The sequence below is a fragment of the Lasioglossum baleicum genome, chromosome 4 (assembly GCF_051020765.1).
Source record: "Lasioglossum baleicum chromosome 4, iyLasBale1, whole genome shotgun sequence".
NCBI classification, from domain to species: domain Eukaryota; kingdom Metazoa; phylum Arthropoda; class Insecta; order Hymenoptera; family Halictidae; genus Lasioglossum; species Lasioglossum baleicum.
Window position 1 is genome coordinate 1,076,093 of NC_134932.1, and position 20,047 is coordinate 1,096,139.

Here is a 20,047-nt window from a genome sequence, read left to right on the forward strand (position 1 = left end):
CAACTATCTGCCATTATTCACGAAATAAGATATATCGTCCCCTTAACATTCAGCGGTAAAAACTCCGCCATTTACGTACACGGGACGATCCGAAACAACCTATAAAAGATAAGACCGCGTAATTCGTGCGTGGGGAGTACTGGAAAAGGAGAGATGGCAATTAAACCTATTATGTCCCGTACGGTTAAGGCAACCGGTATGCTTTCTGCCGGCGAGACTTTCTCATCCATGGTTCTTTTTTTGCGAATGCACACGTCACCGATGCACGAAGGGGTTTAGACCATCGCTGCTTAAAATGTACATACGTGAATCCCGATCGTATGTCGATTCGATGCATTTTCATCATATACTTTACCATCGGATTATGGGCCAGGCTGCATTAGCGAGAGGACCGAATGAAGAGATTCAACGAGTTTTATTAAAATTACGCAACGTCACATCGCTGTCTCTTAATTAACTGAAATTCCTATACGAACTACCGGTTAATCCACTGCATTTTTCATAATAACTTTTATATTTTTTTGCGTAGCTATGATATAATATTTTATCGTACACGCAGAGGGTGGATCTTCTTTCTTACTTCCCTAAAGAAGATCAAATGAATGTTACTTTTCTGTGATAATATTAGTTTGCATATTTTCGATGATTTTCATTCATTGTTTCTAGTGTGAAACAACCCACTGAGAACTATCACCTGTAACTTGTTATCTCCTTATCTTCCATTTAGACACATAATCGTGACTGTAGTCGAGATGCAGCAGCGTATTGGGATTGGTGCATGTGAAATTGCCGATCTTGGATAGTGTACAAGTTTCTATATGTCATTTTTCATAATAACACTGTCCAACAAATTTCAACTGTTTTTATGATTTCAATATACTGTTGGGTCCTTCCTATAGAATTCTTTGCGCTGATTCCGAATCTGTCCTTAATTTTTCTCCTATACGCACAGTTTTTGAGAAACATGGCTTTGAAAAAAAACATATTTTTCAACTTTAAACAAATATTGTGATGTTATTATAAAAGATATTGAATTGTTCTTTACAACAAAAGATTCTGTAGACTTTCTCGAATACTGTGATATCCAATATTAATACATTATGATTGTTTAAACAATTATTAAAGGCGGAGAGACACCACTTTTGCACCAAAAAATTTCTGAGGATATTTTTGAATTTACCTCAAAAAGTAAGGATCCAGCGGAAAATCGAACTATACCACTCGATATAGATTTTTATCTATATCTTATCTTTTATCTTGAGAACCCCCCTTTAAAGTTTGAAACGTCGACGTTTTTTTCGAACCAGAAAACAAAATATCTTCGCCCGACATGAGTTGCCGCTCTTTGCCGACATGATATTTTGCTTTCTGGTTCGGGAAAAAACGTCGACGTAGCAAACTTCAAAGGGTGATTTCTCAAGATAAAAGTCTGCTCTATCGCGTGGTATAGTTAGATTTTCCGCTGAACCCTTATTTTTTGAGATAAATTCAAAAATATCCCGAAAAGTTGCTGCAAAAGTGGTGTCTCTCCGTCTTTAATCATTGTTTAAACATGTTTAGACATTCATAATGTATTAGTATTAGATATCACTGTATTCGGGAAAGTCTACAGAATCTTTTGCTGTAAAGAACAATTCAATATATTTTATAATAACATCACAATGTTTGTTTAAAGTTGAAAAATGTGTTTTTTTTCAAAGCCATGTTTCACAAAAACTGTGCGTATAGGAGAAAAATTAAGAACAGATTCGGAATCAGCGCAAAGAATTCTATAGGAAGTACCCAACAGTATATTGAAAACAAATTTGGTGTTGGACAGTGATAATTTTTATATTGTTTTGCGAAGGTATAATATTTTATCGCCCACGCAGGGGGTGGATCTCCTTACTTCCCTAAAGAAGATCAAATGAATGTTACTTTTCTGTGATAATATTTGTTTTCACATATCTTTATTAAGGATCGCCGAGCTCTACACCTCCCACCGTCAAGTATAGTACGGAAAATCGATCCATTTTGTACGACAAAGCGTGCTATAAATCCATAATCGTGCACGGATTACGTATCGCTTGTCATCTTAATATTTCAATGTCTAGAGGTAATCCCATAGAAAGCGTGCGACAATGAATTTCCGCGTGTCCATCATCTCCGCGTGAAGTTAATTAATTTCGCCCGACTAATTAAGCCTGATTTGTTTAATTACTCCCGAAATAGAAAAAAAACGGAAGTGGACGAAGAAGAAGAAGAAGAAGAAGACGAAGAACTGTCGCGTCACGGAATTAGTAGGGCACGCAGACACACGGATTCAACTGTCCAACGTGTACACACGCTCGCATCCTGGATGCAGAGAGTTTGTGCAATCAGTGAACTCGTGCTGAATACAGGTGGTGGCAACGTGGGATGTTGGTTAAGATAGGGATACATTATGCAAGATTGCGTCACGGGTTTATTGTATCAGCAGCTCATCGTACACGAGTGAGATAGCGGACACACGGCACCATGGACCGTTTTTATTTTTGTTCACGACCGGAGATTTATAGTGTTCGCGAATCCTGAAATTCGTCTTAATCGGTTTTACAATTAGATACAGTTCCGATTGTATCGCGGTTAGTATGTCCGTTTTTATTATGCTCGGGCTAAAGTTACGCTGTTCGCGCGTTACGAGACTAGGGTAAAAACCCTACTAGGGTAAAAACCCTAGGAAAGCTTTATTTCGGGGAAAATCTCGACAAAAAATGTTTGTAACCGTTCTTGGTCACGAAAAATAATAAATACATTAAAAAATAAGCAATAAATTAATAATAAATAATAAATTTTACACTTAAATTGTGAGTATAAAATAAATTTAAAATGAAATATAATTCAATTTAAATTAAAGATAATAAAAAATGATTCCTCTCCATATAAAATAACTACTTAATTTAAAAACCAATAATTTCATGTCAATTAAAATAAAATGAAATAATTTCATGGAAATTTATTATGTACAGTATACAGGTAAGGTTTATTTACATTTTGGTCACGAAAAATAGTAAATAAATTAAAAAATAATTAGTAAAATAATAATAAATAATACATTTTACACTTGTTTTTACATACAGTGGGTAACGTGTTCGCACAGGTTCTTTCAATAGTATGCATTGTGAGAATTGTTAACACGATTTTTCAAATATTTCCGATGATCTGACAAAAAATTTTTCAAACGAAAGTTTATCAGTGTTCACTTTTCTACAAACTTCAATACAAAAAATTAAAGAAAAATCTCTTTTTGTATAAAAAATGAAGGTAATCTCAATTTTTTAAATATTAACATATATTTTTTACTTCATAATATTTTAACTGGTATCAAGACGAATCCAACGACCTATAATAATATAACATTAAACCTTCAAATAACGCTACAATAGTTTTGTCAACGTTCGGAACGTCAAGTGTTCCAGAAAGCGCAGCGTTCTTTGACGCGTTCTCACCGACATTTCAAGAGATAAAACCCAAAGCCGCAGGTTACCGCAGATGAACTTTGCATTTATTGTTTACGTAGACATCTACAAACGTTATTTTTCCATTGGCACCTTGGCGCAGTTTGGCGCAAGAGAGATATCGTCTTTCAAACTTCATGAACGTTGCTCTTTTCCCCGTTTAATAGCATTATCTATAAAACTACTCGAAAAAATTAAAAATAAACATTTTTTGCGATTTACTCCGGGTCTTCGTACTTGAAGGAAGTCAGAAAAGAAAACATTATTTACATTACTATTTTTACAGGCTCATACGGTTTCTTCAAACATGCGCTTGAATTTATGCTGAAAACTAGGTATGCTTAGCATGGCCAACTTTAAGACGTTCTACAACAAAGTTTTACTCACCTACTAGTCAAAAATATAAAAAATTTGGTTTTTTAAGAAACTTGAAAATATGGGGTTTTTGCCGCTTTCAGACCACTGTGCGCCGCCGCGAAAGCATTCAGATTTAATATAAATGACCGGAGGCGAACACTCTGGTTTACACTTGATAAAGACGATTCTCTTCGGACGACGACGTTGATGCATCGCGTCCCGGGAAAACCTGGACCGGAATTTCCTCGAAATTTCGAGTGAAATTAATATTCGCTTGTCGCCCGACAAATCACCGATGACCGTCGATTACCTGTCGGTAGACTGTGATTTCGTGATTATAATTAGAGGATGTCTCTCACTTCGAGGTTTCAATAAACTTTAACACGAAGTAGTGGTGTGAGGTTAACCCGTTGCGGACAAAGGTTTTCTTAAAACATTAAAGAATATATTACTCGGAGAAGGAGATCATGCATCAAAGTCTTGAGTGCTGGGAAAAATGGAACATGTACACTAATATTTTATCATGTACCCGAGATTACATAATTTGCTTGCAACGTTAGGAATTGAATCATAGAAAAATAGCATAGTTACGATGCCGTCGATGTGATAACGTTCGTTCCTAAAAGGTTAATTATATTTGTGGACTATAAGAAATTTGCTCTCTGCAGTTCAAAATTTACATAGTATTAGATTTCACTTAAGGTATTATGAAATAAAGGTTGATTCATTACTTTTGTGACGTATTTTACGACACACCGAGAGATAAATGCTTATCGGGCTTGCCGTAGAAAGACAACAAGCATGCCCAAGAGAAAAGTAAATGAGCGAGAGTAAATGAAATTACGAATGGCTAAATTAACTCGAGGGGGCTTACTTAATAGTTTTTCCGATGATTATCTCCTCGGCGGAGTGTCAACGAGGAAAGATAGCAAATTAGTTTCGGAGATAACCGTTGCGTAAAGCTATTGCTCTGCCTTACGTGCGTGCACAGCTTTTGCAGTTTTATGCAGTTCGATTATTTCACCGTGACATCTCGGCTCGCCTCAAACAAGCAATTTATTATGCTCATTATATCGTGCATGCTTTCCTCCGCAAAACGCAATTCCCCTAATCGTTTCTATCTCTTAAATTCACCATGAATTTCATCTTTCTCTCGTGCTGTGATTGATTCGCTATAATAAATACTTCCCAGGTTAATGAAATAATTTGGCTCTAACCTTATATTTACTTTATCTGTATGATTAATTGTTTGCAATCGAAGTTAATTCGTACGCGCTAAAATTTCATACTGCACTTCCGTAAATAATATTGCTGTCTATATGTTTATTAGCTAATATTTTCTGTTTTTCCTATTTATATTGTTCAGAAAATTTTTTCATAACTGATAATAATCTACCATACATAGATCCGAAGGGTGGAGCTTCCCCTTTACAATGTTTCGCGTAATTCTTTTTTGCTTTTTTACAGAACAAAATAAGGAATAAATTCGATCGTACGGAGCCCTCGTGGTGTACTTAATTATTGTAAAAATGGCGTTGCACCTTTCATTCGAAGCTCGATAAAACGACTAAACAAGATCGTCTATCAAGTTTTAGGGCTTGGGGAGTCGTTGCAAAGAGGATCCCTCAATCTCTTCAAGCCTATGATAGATTCGGTCACAAGAAAAAGTTTCCAATGCTTTTCGAGACGTTCAAATCTGTAACGTTCCCAAGAAACAACGTGTCGTCAGTTTCCCACCCGCTATATTATGCAAAACTAAACGATGGCGTGTAAAGATAAAGGTTTCAATCTTTATAATGAGCCCAGGTGTATTGTCATGCGCTCCCCCTTTCTACAAAATCATAATAGCTTAAATACTAAAAATTTTTCAAAAATCTGAAATTTAATTTTTAAATACACTTCGCAGCCACTGTATCTATAAGCATAATCGATTCGTTCGCTTCGATCGAATTGTAAAATACCGAATTCTACCGAATTGAGAAATCTGTGGGACATTTTTTGGAGGAATAGCATGCGCTATTTACGCGACGAAAATCAAGATGGCGGCTGAAGAAGAGGAGGTCTCGCAAGACCGAAACGATGCAGCCGCGCGCTACAAATTTAGCAATTCCGCGCACGTTATCACGATATCACGAGCGATCGTCGAGAGTGATAGTTTTATCGGTGGATATGTACATTATAATGGGGTGCATCCGTTCTAAACGGCGGCCATTTATTCCGATGAATCAGAGCGTGCTTTCTCTGGCCGAGCAGACGCCGCGATGTATACCTGTCCGATACGCTGCGCCGGCATAATCGGAGGAGTTTCACCACTTGTCCCCCTCTCTCTCTCTCTCTCTCTCTCTCTCTCTCTCTCTCTCTCTCTCTCTCCCTATTTGATCTGTGAAAGTGTTGGTGGCCTGAAGATGAGCGCTCGTGCTACAGTTAGGTAATGTTCTTTTGCCCGATCTAATTTACTGTCCCTACATCGATCTACAACTGTCTCACAGAGTTGCAACATCCGCGCCGTTAACGATGCAATGCGCGGTTAGGCGCTTACGCTTTTGATATAACGCCGGTAACTTATTGCCGGCGAGCTCTGGCTACGCGCTCCTCTTCATTTCGTCCCGTTTCGTCTCGTTTCGTTTTCCGCGGTCCGATGATACGAGAATCGTTTTTCACGTGCTCGCAAATACGATGATAATGATGATGATGATGATGATGATGATGATGATGACGACGATAATTGCAATTATTAGACCGCCGGGATTTTATCGGAATTCTTACTTTTACACGCCATTTAACGCTCAACTGCCGCCGCAGCGTGGGCTGGATCGAGAGTGACATTTCACGAAAGAGTCGCCTTCTCATATCGATTTCTAATAAATTTGTATTGCTTCCTAAATGTCCATCAACATCGAAGCTGAAAAAATTAATGTTCGTTCACAAAAACTGCAGTTAATATAAATTCACAAAGATAGACATTTGGGATGCAGTATTTTTCAGCCAAAAAATGCTTCTTTTCATCAAGGTGTCCTGATTACCCTATTTAATATTTCTTCTGGGTCTTTTGTGTAAATGAAAAACAGTCCTTTGCGGTAACAATTAACGCTGTTAGTTTAGGTTGGTTGCTCGCAATGTATTAAAAATTAATATTTAATGAAATGAATAAAATCTATATACTTTCTTAGAATTTGCAAGGTGTATCTTTTAGCGGACCTAACTGGACATAATCGGATAAATCAGATCATTTTCATTAGACCTTCCTCTACGTATCCCCACAAAAATCATATCCGAACCGATCCGATCTTGGAAATTATGATTGTTTAAAGTTATCGGGACGTATCACCTGACGCATAGCAACTCACATATAGTACTTAAGTACCATCCAAATATGAATATTTTTGCAATTGTTGTATGTAATTTTTAACAATAATATAAGTAATCTGTTAATTTTATTGTTAAAAATATAATGAACGGTAATAATATAACTGGACTAAGTAAGAGTTTCTTAGTTTTTCTTAGTGAGTATCACTATTTTTGGGTAAGTATATCTGTCATTGAATCATAGTTAACAATTAAGAGATTCTTCTAGCGAACTGTTTAGATTAACGAGACGCGAGATGTTTATGCTACTTTATCTATGCAGATAAAGTAGTATGTTATTTAGATTACATTTTATATCTGACAATATTTGTTGAATGTAATAATTTTAATCTCAGTTTTTATGCCTGCAGATATCCAGAAGCTGCAGATTTAATAATTAATTAAACTAAACAAATTAACCAAAAGTTTACCTGTTAACATCAATTTAGAAACGTTTTGCTAGGATTAATTGGCTTATCTTTTATATTTGTTATATTTTTGTTCATATTTTTATCTTTTATAAACCCATTACACATACATGAAATAATACGAAATAACAAAGGTTGTAATATATAGAATGAACATGATTTTAAAACAATTAAATTGATAAAATTATTATAAAAAAATATCTTTTGATACGCTTGTGAGGCGTTTTTACCTCCCCGGTACATTTTGTATGCGTTGATTATAAAAAGATTTCTCGAATTTATATTTTACGTATTCTATAAAACATTACATGTATGAAATGTAAATATAAAATACATATTTAGTAAGTAAAAAATAGTTTGGAAGATTATACTTAAACAATTTTATTTTAATACAAAAAATCACAATGAAAATTAATTAACAATTATGGTCTAACAAAATAGAAAAAGTTTTATTTGTTAACAGTTAAAATTGACTACTTTTAAATGAATTTTAGTGCAAATTTCATCCCGATATCTCTTATGGTTCAAGAAATTGGTCGATCATTGCACGTAAACTATGAACGCATGGGATCACTGTCAAACAACCGTTGATTTTACGCTAGGAACATTAAAATAATATTATTCGAATGATTCTTGTATGACTGGAAGAAATGATAATGATTATACGTTAACACGAAATTTAAATTAATTGGTATTAAATATTCAAGCATCTATTTGTAATTCTTTCACGAAACAAACGTGCATTTATTGTGTATCAGACATATGTGACCATCAAATACTCATGAGAGTATATATAATAAATAGCACATCTTTTAACATACTTAAACTTTCATGAATAATGTAGTGAATATAATTTAAAACAGTAAAAATATTAAGACAATTTAACAACGCCCGTATGTTATTCTCAATTTATTAAAATTGTTGAAAATAGAAAGAAAGTTTTATATGGCTTCCGTGTCTTGCAATTGATGAAGACAATTTTTATTTTGCATAAAGATCCGCAGTCTGTTCATGAAACTCTGAAGAATTTCGTCTATGCGATGCTTCTTCCCGAACAATTAATCTTACAAGGGAACATATTCAGATGCGAAATTCCGATTTTGATGAAACTTATGGGAGTTTATAGTTCTTTGAAAAATATTTGACACGTATTTTTTTTTATCGGCAACAATCCACTTTAAAGGGGTGAAAACAGCCGTCAAAGTTGGGGTCAAAACCATATTTTTTGAGATATCTCGGAAACCAGAGGTCGAAAAAATTTGAATTTTTTTTTTAATTGTGTTTTTCAATGGGAAATGTATTCGCGCAGGAAAATTTTAACAAAAGTGTTTTGTTTAAACAATATATTAAAAATTTGATTTTTTTGTTAAACTTTTTTGTTAAACTCTTGTTAAAATTTTCTTGGGCGAATACATTTCCCATTGGAAAACACACAATTTAAAAAAAAATTCAAATTTTTTCGACCTCTGGTTTCCGAGATATCTCAAAAAATATGGTTTTGACCCCCAACTTTGAGGGCTGTTTTCACCCCTTCAAAGTGGATGGTTGCCGATAAAAAAAATACGTATCAAATATTTTTCAAAGAACTATAAACTCCCACAAGTTTCATCAAAATCGGATTTTCGCATCTGAATCTGAATATGTTCCCTTGTTAGGACTAATACATAGTACACATTCCCATGCCGTGGACACCGTAGCCTCCTATGGAATCGGCGTTGCTGGGGGCATCGATAGCATACTTGCCGATGAAGAAATGAGACTATTCCTATTAATGCGTCCGCTGCAGTTTCGAGTGCAGAACTGTTAATTTCTATAATCACACGTTGAGCAACATCTCGACGAGGGTCTTTCACTGACTTTTCTACAGTGAAGTTATATGTACCAGTGACACGTAGGTACAATTAAGGAGAACAAACAACAGGATTCTTCTTACTTTTACCTGCGCGAAGGTTTACAAATTGTTTGTACCATCTACTTATGAAGCAAATCGAAGTTACCTTGAAGTTGATGTTACAAATCCTTCGTCATTCTTGTAATATTGAATTCCAAGCGGTTTCGTTCGATAAAAAGTGATTGTGGCGAATAGAAAGGGATACACTTGAGATTGGAAAAACTAAGGTCGAGACCAATTTATCGATTGAAGAGCTTGACATTGAGAACTTGAATCACTGTCGAATATGGTATAAATCCAATTTCTGCGGTAATGCACAATCTATGCTTCGTCGGATTCATTGAAAAATCCATGATAAGCTCTTGAAAATCGTGTATCTTATAAAATACAATTTGATCTTAATTATAAATTATGCGGATACTTCGTATCATAAATAACTTCCTACAGCGATGAACTATTTGTAAGTACCAGTTTGTAATGGGGGAATAGGTAATAAACAACAGAGTAGGCTATGAGTGTCTCTCTCTCTCTCTCTCTCTCTCTCTCTCTCTCTCAAGTTTTATTATATTTAAAATTTATTTTTCGATTAACCTCAATTATTAGTATTTATAATTCAGAGTTGTAATTCCTCTACATATTTTCTTTTTTGTGGATAAATTCGTCATCACTAGACTGCGATCACAGACTGTTTAGATTTTATCTACTCATTTTTGTCATAAATGTATAAAGTTCGCAGTCTAATCATAACGATAATAAGGGCAAATCGCGGATATGGCTTTAATCGACAGTTTCGAAATTATTTCAACTACTGCCATATGTTGCATTTCTTTTCGGGATTCATAGGACTACCTGCAGGGCAATTGAAGGATTTAGCGAAACCGTCCATATTTGATACTGAACCGATCACCCTAAGACGTCCGGGACTGTGTACATCATACTTTGCGCTTCTCTTCAAGTTTTCTGGGTCCTGGGCTTCACACCACAACTGTAAATCAATTTTAAACATATAGTAATTGAGAAAGAAACTTACTGTTATTTAAACTATTATTTAAAAAATATCAAAGTCTTACGCTTGCATAAGACAGGAAGAAGGTTTGGTTGTTGTTGTATTTCTCTAGTCCTGGTAATGCCGGATCTGGATTCTTGCATGCTCTTAATCTTCGATGATAAGCTCTAAATACAGCCTCCATACCCATTGTGTCAGCGATATTTTCGCCTGCTGTTTGGTTACCGTAATTCTAAAAATTATCGAAACACATATAAGATATTAATAACTTATACAATAACTAGATCGCGGATTTTATGCATTCATTAACACTAAACCTACCGACCATCAAAAGTGACTGATGTGTATAGTATTATAAAAATAACAAGATTAAATTTATTTATATTTTGTGCGATGTTCACACACACACACACACACACACACACACACTGTAATATATACTGGAGTCAAAAAATATATTCAATAAATTTCTATGAAAATACCTTTACAATTTCAATAATTGTCAAATAAAAAATCTAAAATGGGTCAATTGACCACCCCTCCTGGTAGGTTTAGTGTTAATAATATACTATTAAATTTATTCAGGAAAAGAAGGAAAGGACGACGTGGCTTCTATAAAATAAATGCTGAAACATTTACCTCAACTCTAAAACTGTCCCCCTTTACGATATCATAATTGTTAAATTGACGAACGAAGCATTCTGCTCTTTTATCGTAAGCCGACGCCATTGCAGATAACCATTCCGTAGGCTTGCCTGTGCGATCATATAAATGGCCTACGAAACAATACATTAATTGATTGTACATTATAAATGTTCCATGCAACATATATGTGTTCTAAAAGAAATTTAACTTGCCACTATCGTCGAAGCCATGATTTACTTCGTGGGCTATTATGCTCCCAATGATGCCGAAGTTTGCATTCCTGCGTTAAAAGTGTCATTGTTAACATTTCATTATTTTAATTACATTCTACTATCAAATATATGTATAGTAAAACAATATAGAAGTGAGATTGTAAAAGCCATAAATACCAGAATATAGAAACTACATGCGCAAATTATTTACCATGGTCTGTTCGCATCGAAGAAGGGGTTTTGGAGATCAGCTGCAGATATTGCTGCATTAAACAAAATAATTTATTTTACTTTCAAATAATGAAATATGTGATACCTTACTTACTGAGAATTATTTTTTCAGAATTTATTGAATTTCAACTGACAATGTGATTGATGTAAGTAGCATTTTTGTGACTGATTGTATATGTATATACCAGACTTTTCATAAATATACCGTAGCTCACGAAAGTCTTCGAACGCCCTTTAAAACAGAATAACTTTTTTATAATTATAACAAACGACCTGATTTGTTATAATCAATTAGAAGCACTGGTTTATGAAATGATATGCAAAATAGATTTTCCAAAAAATTATAATGTACAAAGTTACATGCAAAAATAAAAGCGTCATTTTTTTTAGCTTTTTTATTATATAGGGCCCTTAAAGAAAATTTGAAATATATGTTTTGTAGATCTATGTTTAGTTATACACATGCTGAAAATTTCGTAAAAATCGATTAACATACACACGAGCTACAAGCGATTAAAAATGTTGAAAATCGTAGTTATACACGATTTTTGATCAGTTTCTGCTTAAAATCCACAAAATCGTACATCTTTCGATGCGTGTCGTGTTTTCCTGCGTCAACCGATTTCGATGAAATTTTCAGCATGTGTATAACTAAACATAGATCTACAAAACATATATTTCAAATTTTCTTTAAGGGCCCTATATAATAAAAAAGCTAAAAAAAATGACGCTTTTATTTTTGCATGTAACTTTGTAAATTATAATTTTTTGGATAATCTTTTTTGCATATCATTTCATAAACCAGTGCTTCTAATTGAATATAAAAAATCAGGTCGTTTGTTACGATCATAAAAAAAAGTTATTCTGTTTTAAAGGGCGTTCGAATACTTTCGTGAGCCACTGTACGTACATATGTAATAGTAAAGTGTACAAACCTATAACATTTTCTGTTGGCATGAAAAACGCGTTTACCATTAGCGGATCCATAGATAGTCTACAAAAATATATAGTTATAAAATATTCAATCACAATATGGTTGTTCAAATTGCTAAATTAAATCTTACGATGGATACTCCTCTGGGAAGAATGCTCTTCGAAATTGTTTCCACCTCTTGTATCTGATATAGTTCACTATATTTTCATAGTAAGATGTACCAATCGTGAGCTGCGACATTAAATCAACAACTAATCTGCTGTATTTTATCTTAATAAAGTAACTATTGCTTGTCAAACAAGCTTCAATCTCATATTAATAAAGCATTAATGAATAACAAATAGATTCTCCGAGAGTAATTTATTTTTACGTAGTATACGAGAATGAAAATTTAGTTTAATTGCGGTGGATAGTTCTCATGAAATGAATTGTTATTGGAAAGGCAAGTTAGCTACCCCTTGGAAGTATCGTTGAACCATTGTAGCATTTTGGTACCAATCGGGAGAACCAACAAGATGTACCAAATGCACCAGTTTATCCAAAATGAAATGCTTCGTATTGTCATCCAACCATGTGGACTCCTTGATCTGGTATTCAACTTCCTTTTGAATGTCGTCAATCATGTCCCTGGCCTACAGCATCAACAAATAATATACATATGTGTAATGGTTAGACTGCGGATCTTTATGCTTTTATGAAGAAATTAGTTGGGTGAAATATGAAACAGTATTTTCACAAAAACAGAACAATAGTTTAGAAAAATTCAAGAATATTGTAATGTTGTTTTTAACGTAACAAAGTTATTAAGAGATGAAGTCGATTTTATTTTAATCCTGCTTCTCTCACAATCAATGCAAAATATTTTTTTTTACATAAAGATCCGCAGTCTAGTAATGATCTATCTGCCGGATTTTAATTATTTGCAAATTCAGTGAATAAGAATTCTTCGAAGAATATGAGAGTTACGAAAAAAATATGGAAAAATATTTATGTCTGTGATCATTTACCATTCTCTCCAGCTTTGCCGGGAAATGTTTTTTGGTATATTCGTACCCTATTACGTCAGACAGCTCCACATTCATGCACATATTCTCCCTGTGAAAAGGTGAAATACAAATAACTTTGTAATATTTTTCTGATTTTTTGAAATATTATTAACAAACTGCGGATTTTATGCATTAGCTTAATAAGATAATTGAAAGAAGAAAGAATTTTGTATTTGGTTCCTTTGGTTTGTAATCGATGCAGACAATGTTTATTTTGCATGAAGATCCGCAATCCGCAGTCTAGTTATTAGAATTTACTTGTCTGATGCACGCATGGGGTCCCAATCTTCCGCTAATTCTTGTATTACTGAAGATGAAAGGTATCCTATTGTATTGACGTAGCTCCAGTGAATGTAATTAACTATAGCAAACAAACAACGATGTTATTTGACGACGCTGCTTACAGTGAATAAATCGGGTGGATGGCCAATAGTAGATCAATCTTTCATGATTTTACCGATTACATTAGCCGGTGTTTCCTCGAGTATATCGTGAAGTTTTTCGAAATACGCGGTACGGGGTATCGTAACATTTAAATCACCCTCGGGCTCCAATCCTGCTTCGGAAAACAGTTTCAACATCTTCCTTTCCCAGTTTACCTGAATATTTAAATAAAGAAAGTTTCGTTTGCTACAAGCGGCACGCCGCCATTTTATACGCGCGTTTCATTGCGAGATTCTCACCTTGCTGTTCTTTTTAGTATGTCCTAAACTGTCATACCATTCCTGGAATTCGCTAAGTGTCATGTTTTCCAGTCCAAAGTCACTTGTTGAAGCCTAAGAAGTAATGATAAACAATTTCGGTCAGTTTCTGAGAAAACAGTCATCTATGAATCGAAGTTAATCAATTTATTTACCTCGCCCACTTTAATCGCGAATTTGATGAGGTCGTCCACATCTTTCTCCAACTTATTACGCGAAATTTCTACGCCTCTGACCTTCGCGAATGCTTCCGCCACCGAAACAACATATTTCCGGTATATCTCCGTAAGTTCTTCTACAGTCTTTTCATCCTCTTCTTCATCATCCTCTTCCTCGTCTTCATCGCCTTCGCCATCGTCATTCCCTTCTTCGTTTTCGTTATCATCATCGTTGCCACTCTCTTCATCGTTGGTATTATCATCATCCTCGTTATTGCCAGTGTCAACTTCATTGCCGCTGATATTATCTTCGTTTTCATTGTCATTATCATTCGGAGCTTCGTCGGTCTCCTTATCTTCCATCTTCCTCGCTGCGTGATGACCGAGTCTCCTCTGCTTATGTTGATGACTTCCGTGGATAGACCTCCTTTCATGTCCGTGATGATGGTTTCTGTTCTTCCTTCGCACCCCTTCATTCTCTTCATCGTTCGTCGCCCTCTGCTTGTGTACCACATGCTTCTTCTTGTTCACCGATTTCAAATTTCCGTTATTGATTTTTTCACTACGTTTCATATCATTCTTTCCCATAGAAGACTTCTTCTGGACAGCCATAGGTAAGTGTCTGTGCCTCGATGATTTTCTGCCGGTCTTCCGTGACTTTTGATGAACTCCGTGTTTAGCGCGTTTCTTCACGCTTCGTACCTTATGGAAAACAATCTCCTGAATAACGTTTCTCTTCGGCCTTCTTCCAAGGTGAATTCCATGGTGTTTCCTTCCTACACTGTGCTTACTGCTCTTGTGGTTCCTTCTTCTCGACACTCTTCTCGCCTGCGATTCTTCTTTTTCCTCGTCTTCTGGTTCATTGTCTTCCTCGATCCCTTCGTCCTCGTCGTCATCCTCCTCGTCTTCGCCAGTTTTAGGGATCTTCTCTTTGCTACCATTCTCTTGACTACCCTCGCCACTCTCGTTGTTCTCGTCGCTGGCGTCCGCGCCTTCGTAGGGCTCCGGCAGAAGTTTGTATATACCGACTAGCAAATGGGGTGTATCCAACTGAAATGTTAAGAAATAATGAGTGTATAATTAGTGTAGATTTAAGGGGGTAGACTCTCGTTTCCAGGATAGCAAGAGTGCGAGATGCGCTTTCTTATTTCTCAGTAGTGTTGAGTTAGTTTTCAGTAGTGAAAAACGCTAGATAAAAGATCAATCTAGGCCGTAGTCGCCTTTAAAAGTCCCATTTTTACGTTTACAAGTCGTAATTTGCATTGTTTGGAAGCATGAAGCTGCACATGTACCTATTTTCATAAAGCTGCGATAGCTACATGCCGTCGAATGATGAAAATTACGCCTCGTAAACGAAAAAATAGGACTTTTGAGGGCGATCGCGGTCTAGATTGATCTTTTATCTAGCGCTTTTGACTACTGAGAAACTCTGCATTATCGAGAAATAAGAAGGCGCATCCCGCATCCTTGCAATCCTGAAAAAGTGCAAATGGTTAACACATTACCGACCGGTGATTATTGCTTAATTCTTAAAAATCTGTGGTTCATGGCTAAACACTTTTTAATGGAACCATCAATAGTAACAGCAATTTTCATTATGAACTAACAAGACACCGTCAATAACGTCATCTAATAGTTTCCTTTAAGATTGGAATGTAAAAGAAAATTTCTATGCTTTCTTTTGGCACAGCAAAATTGTTGAAAATCCTATTAATAGGCTTCCGGTAGGTAAAGTGTTAACATTGTTCTATACATGAACTGTGATCATACGATTAATGTTTCGTTGGCGTCATAATCTAGCTGAGCGAAGAATATGTCGTAGAAAGAACTCATTCCCGTTAAACGAGCAAAGTGATCGTCAACTATTTGCCAGTTGTATATGCGATCGTCCCATTCCCCTTGCTCCATTATCAGCGGCCAACCCCCATGCCTCCACAATGTTGCTACGATTGGCTCAAGTTCTTCGGTTCCGCCTCTTTCTATAAAGACAATAACTTAACGATAACGTTTGCCTTTGCGCGGTATATGTATTCAACGTATCCAAAATACAAAGTTGTACAAATATAACTAATGACATTTGATTGAATACCTTCGTTTTTGCAAGTCTGGTACCACTTCTTTGCCAGTTTCACGGCAAATAGGTCATTTGGTTCAACTGGAGATTCAATAAGGCCTGAAAATGTTAAATATTCATAATAACATTGTGGTGTATTGTCTGCAGATTGCCTCGAAAAAGTGTGCATTGCATACATAGTCCAGTCGATGAATGCTCATAAGGGGGGTGTAGAGGGAAATGGAAGGAACACAATTTTTAACTTTGGGTGCTGAAGAGTTCTTTTTCACAATTAGTGAACTTTGAGCGCGGATATCTCGGAAACTATGCGAGATAGCGAAAAACTGAATACAATCAATATTGTGGCACATTTTGTCAGCTTTAATTTTGTATGGAATGGTCTTATCGGTAGAACGCATAGTTTCCGAGATATAAGCGGAAACCGAAAAAGGGGACCTTCTACGTGCCCCCCTGCACCCCGCTCACCTCCTACTAGTAGGAACTTTTAGTATGTTTACCTCCTCACTAGTCCAAACAAAGATCCAAAGTTAAAAATTGTGTTTTTTCCATTTCCCTCTACAACTTTTCGTTGACTGGACTAACAGCAGATAGAGTTTAATACCAGTGTAAGTAAAATTCGTAAAACTTCTTCACAGGATATTAAACTCACACACAGTTGAGCACCAATATTTGATTGAAACGGAGACACAAACCTTTAACTTGATTACGAATTTTATTGTCGACCATGTCCCACAAACTCCAAGTAGTTTCATTTTCCGGAACAGGATTTTTCTGATCCCACTTCCCACATGCATATTGGTAAAAATCGTCACAAGGATCAACAGAGTCGTCAATACCTTCCTTGATTAAATTAGCTGTTTCGAAGAAAACATTATATATAAAACTTCCGAGTACAAAGAAATATAAATAAATAACATATCAAGAAAATAATGAAAGTATCATTATCTTACTTTTTGACGGACTCGAAAGAACTTACCGATCAACTTGCACGCTTCGGAGTCGCATACTGTGCTCTGCTTCTCCTCATTTGCGCCGATAGCTTCGCGTTTTCTGGCGAACAAACTTTCCAAACCAAGAGGGTAGTGTGAGAAAAACGGAGTAGCACTTACAACAGCGCCTAGGGACGCTCTAGAAAAAGAATATTACAAACTTACGTTAAACAATAATTATATTATTAATTTCATGCAGTCTCTCTCTTCGCGAAAAATATTAGTAAATTTACAGCTCTTCGAACACTTCACGCTCTATCATTCTTAAATTTTTTAAACCATAACATTTACTCTAAGTAATGCATTTTTAATCGTTCCGTTCTTAGAATTTTTAGCTGACAACTTATCGACTTGTTAGCTTACTTTCAAAGGTGATTGAAAGTGATCGAATTATAATTATAAAAATTATAGAGAATTGAAAGAACATTTCGAAGGGCCGGATTTAATAATAATTAGAACTTCTACTTACAAGATCAAAATCCGAATCATTTTCGGAACGTAACTGAGGCCGATCTTCGCAAAAGCAAAGTCGGTTCAACGAAGAACCAACCAGTCGTACTTTTTGTGAAGTGTTTCAGGGACAATTGTGTGCGGTCGTTTTATAAGCGTGAAATACGGGGGAGAAGATTTGATAGTGTTAACAATATACTCTGATAATGCAAACACATCGAACTAGACAGAAAAAATGCATCCTCTGCCCTTGGGGATTCCATAAATAATTTATTCTAGTATATCAATGTTGCCACCCAACACCTTTGTCCGTTAGTGAAATGCTACTTCCGTCCGCTTTGATAAAGATGGTTATGTCCATTACCAAGGATTCAATGAAATGATAACGAATACATTATATCATCAAAACAAAGGTAAAGCATGTATGTTATCAGTAGACTATGGATATTATGCATTTATGATAGAAAAATAAAAGGGGCGTTATTCGAAACAGAAGAAGGATTAGAAGAATTTCAGAATATCAATCCACACACATTGTTTACAACCTATTTCTAATAAAATTCTAAAGAAGAGTAATCAACTCCCGTATGGTTCCTGTGTCCTGCAATTAATGGACACAATTTTTATTTCGCATAAAAATCCGTAGTCTTACGAGATCAGTAATGTTTGTAATAAAATAATGAGAGTTTTAAATATTTCATAGTTATTCACATTATATATTTAAGTCAGACCAATTCTCATCATAATTAGTTCTTATTGTGAAATCAATTCGTATTAATCTTTGGTCCTTTTTTTGTAATAGTTACCAACCACGTTACTTTATTAACACTTTACCTACCGGAAGCCAATTAATAGGATTTTCAATAATTTTGCTGTACCAAAAGAAAGCATAGAAATTTTCTTTTACATTGCAATCTTAAATGAAACTATTAGATAACGTTATTCAGGGTGTACTTGCTACTTCACAATGAAAATTTCTGTTGCCATTGAAAGTTCCATTAAAAAGTGTTTAGCCATGTACCATAGATTTTTCAAAATTATGCAATAATCACCGGTCGGTAATGTGTTAAAATCCTACTGTTATTTGTATTTTTATTTGATATTTTTACTTGATACCGTCTTTTATATGTATAGGAAAAAGTTGTTTAGAATGACCTTGACAACATATTGCAATTTATTATACATATATTTCAATTGAATACATATAATATACAGGGTGGCCCACGCAGCTTGCACACCTATAATAACTTCCAAAGTATGCGTTGCACGAAAAAGTTTTGTATACAGAAGTTGCATGGTCTGAAGGGGTACATTATGTAGTGTATTTATTTTTTTTACAGATGGACGCGTAAAGGACATATGAAGGTCAACTTCATTTTTTTAAACGGAATGAGGTATTTTTTAATACATCAAGCGATGCAGCAGGACATTCGTTATAAAAAAGTACTAACCCATGTATGTCGAAAAGTTAGTAGTTCAGGAGATATTCCAATTTAAATAACTCTAAAATACCATTACTGTCGTGTGTGTGTGTGCTAGACGTTAGTGTTTACTTACTTGTGTAACGTCTTAGTACACACACACGACAGTAATGGTATTTTAGAGTTATTTAAATTGAAATATCTACTGAACTACTAACTTTTCAACATACATAGGTTAGTACTGTTTTATAACGAATGTCCAGCTGCATCGATTGATATATTAAAAAATACGGTAAAACTTACGTTTACGGGAGGCAGCTCCGATGTCCTTGACCTTGACATATGTTGTCGAGGACAACATTCTGAACAACTTTTGTCATTACAACTACCCGGTGCTGGGTCTTAGTTTTCGAGATATATGCGAAAAACTATTGCTAATACTATATTGAATTTTACGTATTCTTCCACGCTCCGTGGCAACGTAAGGCTGCCATAGTTTCGAATGAGCTACACCTCAGATAAATAAATATCTGGCGAATGAAAATTATATACATAAAACAGTGAATCATTCGACTAATTTTGTTGATCCCCAAACTGGAGTTCATACACAAAATATTGAAAGATTGTGGAGAGATCTGAGAGACAGCATTCCTCGCTATGGCATACGTGACTAGTGACTATCA

General features: G+C 35.2%; 1 protein-coding gene across 1 annotated transcript; it reads right to left on the reverse strand.

Annotated features, from left to right (window-relative positions):
- Window positions 1-10,054: 10,054 nt before the first annotated feature.
- On the reverse strand, window positions 10,055-18,119 carry LOC143207852 (uncharacterized). The gene is made up of 18 exons (XM_076421703.1): window positions 17,963-18,119; window positions 17,481-17,632; window positions 17,197-17,358; window positions 16,520-16,603; window positions 16,201-16,409; window positions 14,428-15,480; window positions 14,255-14,347; window positions 14,029-14,170; window positions 13,830-13,932; window positions 13,533-13,620; window positions 12,981-13,157; window positions 12,656-12,756; window positions 12,527-12,585; window positions 11,572-11,623; window positions 11,361-11,428; window positions 11,143-11,279; window positions 10,568-10,735; window positions 10,055-10,482 (listed from the first exon to the last, which is right to left on the reverse strand). The coding sequence occupies exons 1-18, from the start codon at window positions 17,980-17,982 to the stop codon at window positions 10,303-10,305; spliced, it is 3,048 nt and encodes a 1,015-aa protein (XP_076277818.1). The 5' UTR covers window positions 17,983-18,119; the 3' UTR covers window positions 10,055-10,302.
- Window positions 18,120-20,047: the final 1,928 nt, after the last annotated feature.

Bases quoted from the DNA above. Each gene is read 5' to 3' on its own strand.
- LOC143207852 (XM_076421703.1), bottom strand. From the start codon at position 17,982: ATGATTCGGATTTTGATCTT. The intron at 17,633-17,962 runs GTAAGTAGAAGT...TTCTTTTTCTAG, and splicing joins ATGATTCGGATTTTGATCTT to AGCGTCCCTAGGCGCTGTTG. The intron at 14,348-14,427 runs GTAAATAAATTG...ATTACTTCTTAG, and splicing joins TCGCGATTAAAGTGGGCGAG to GCTTCAACAAGTGACTTTGG.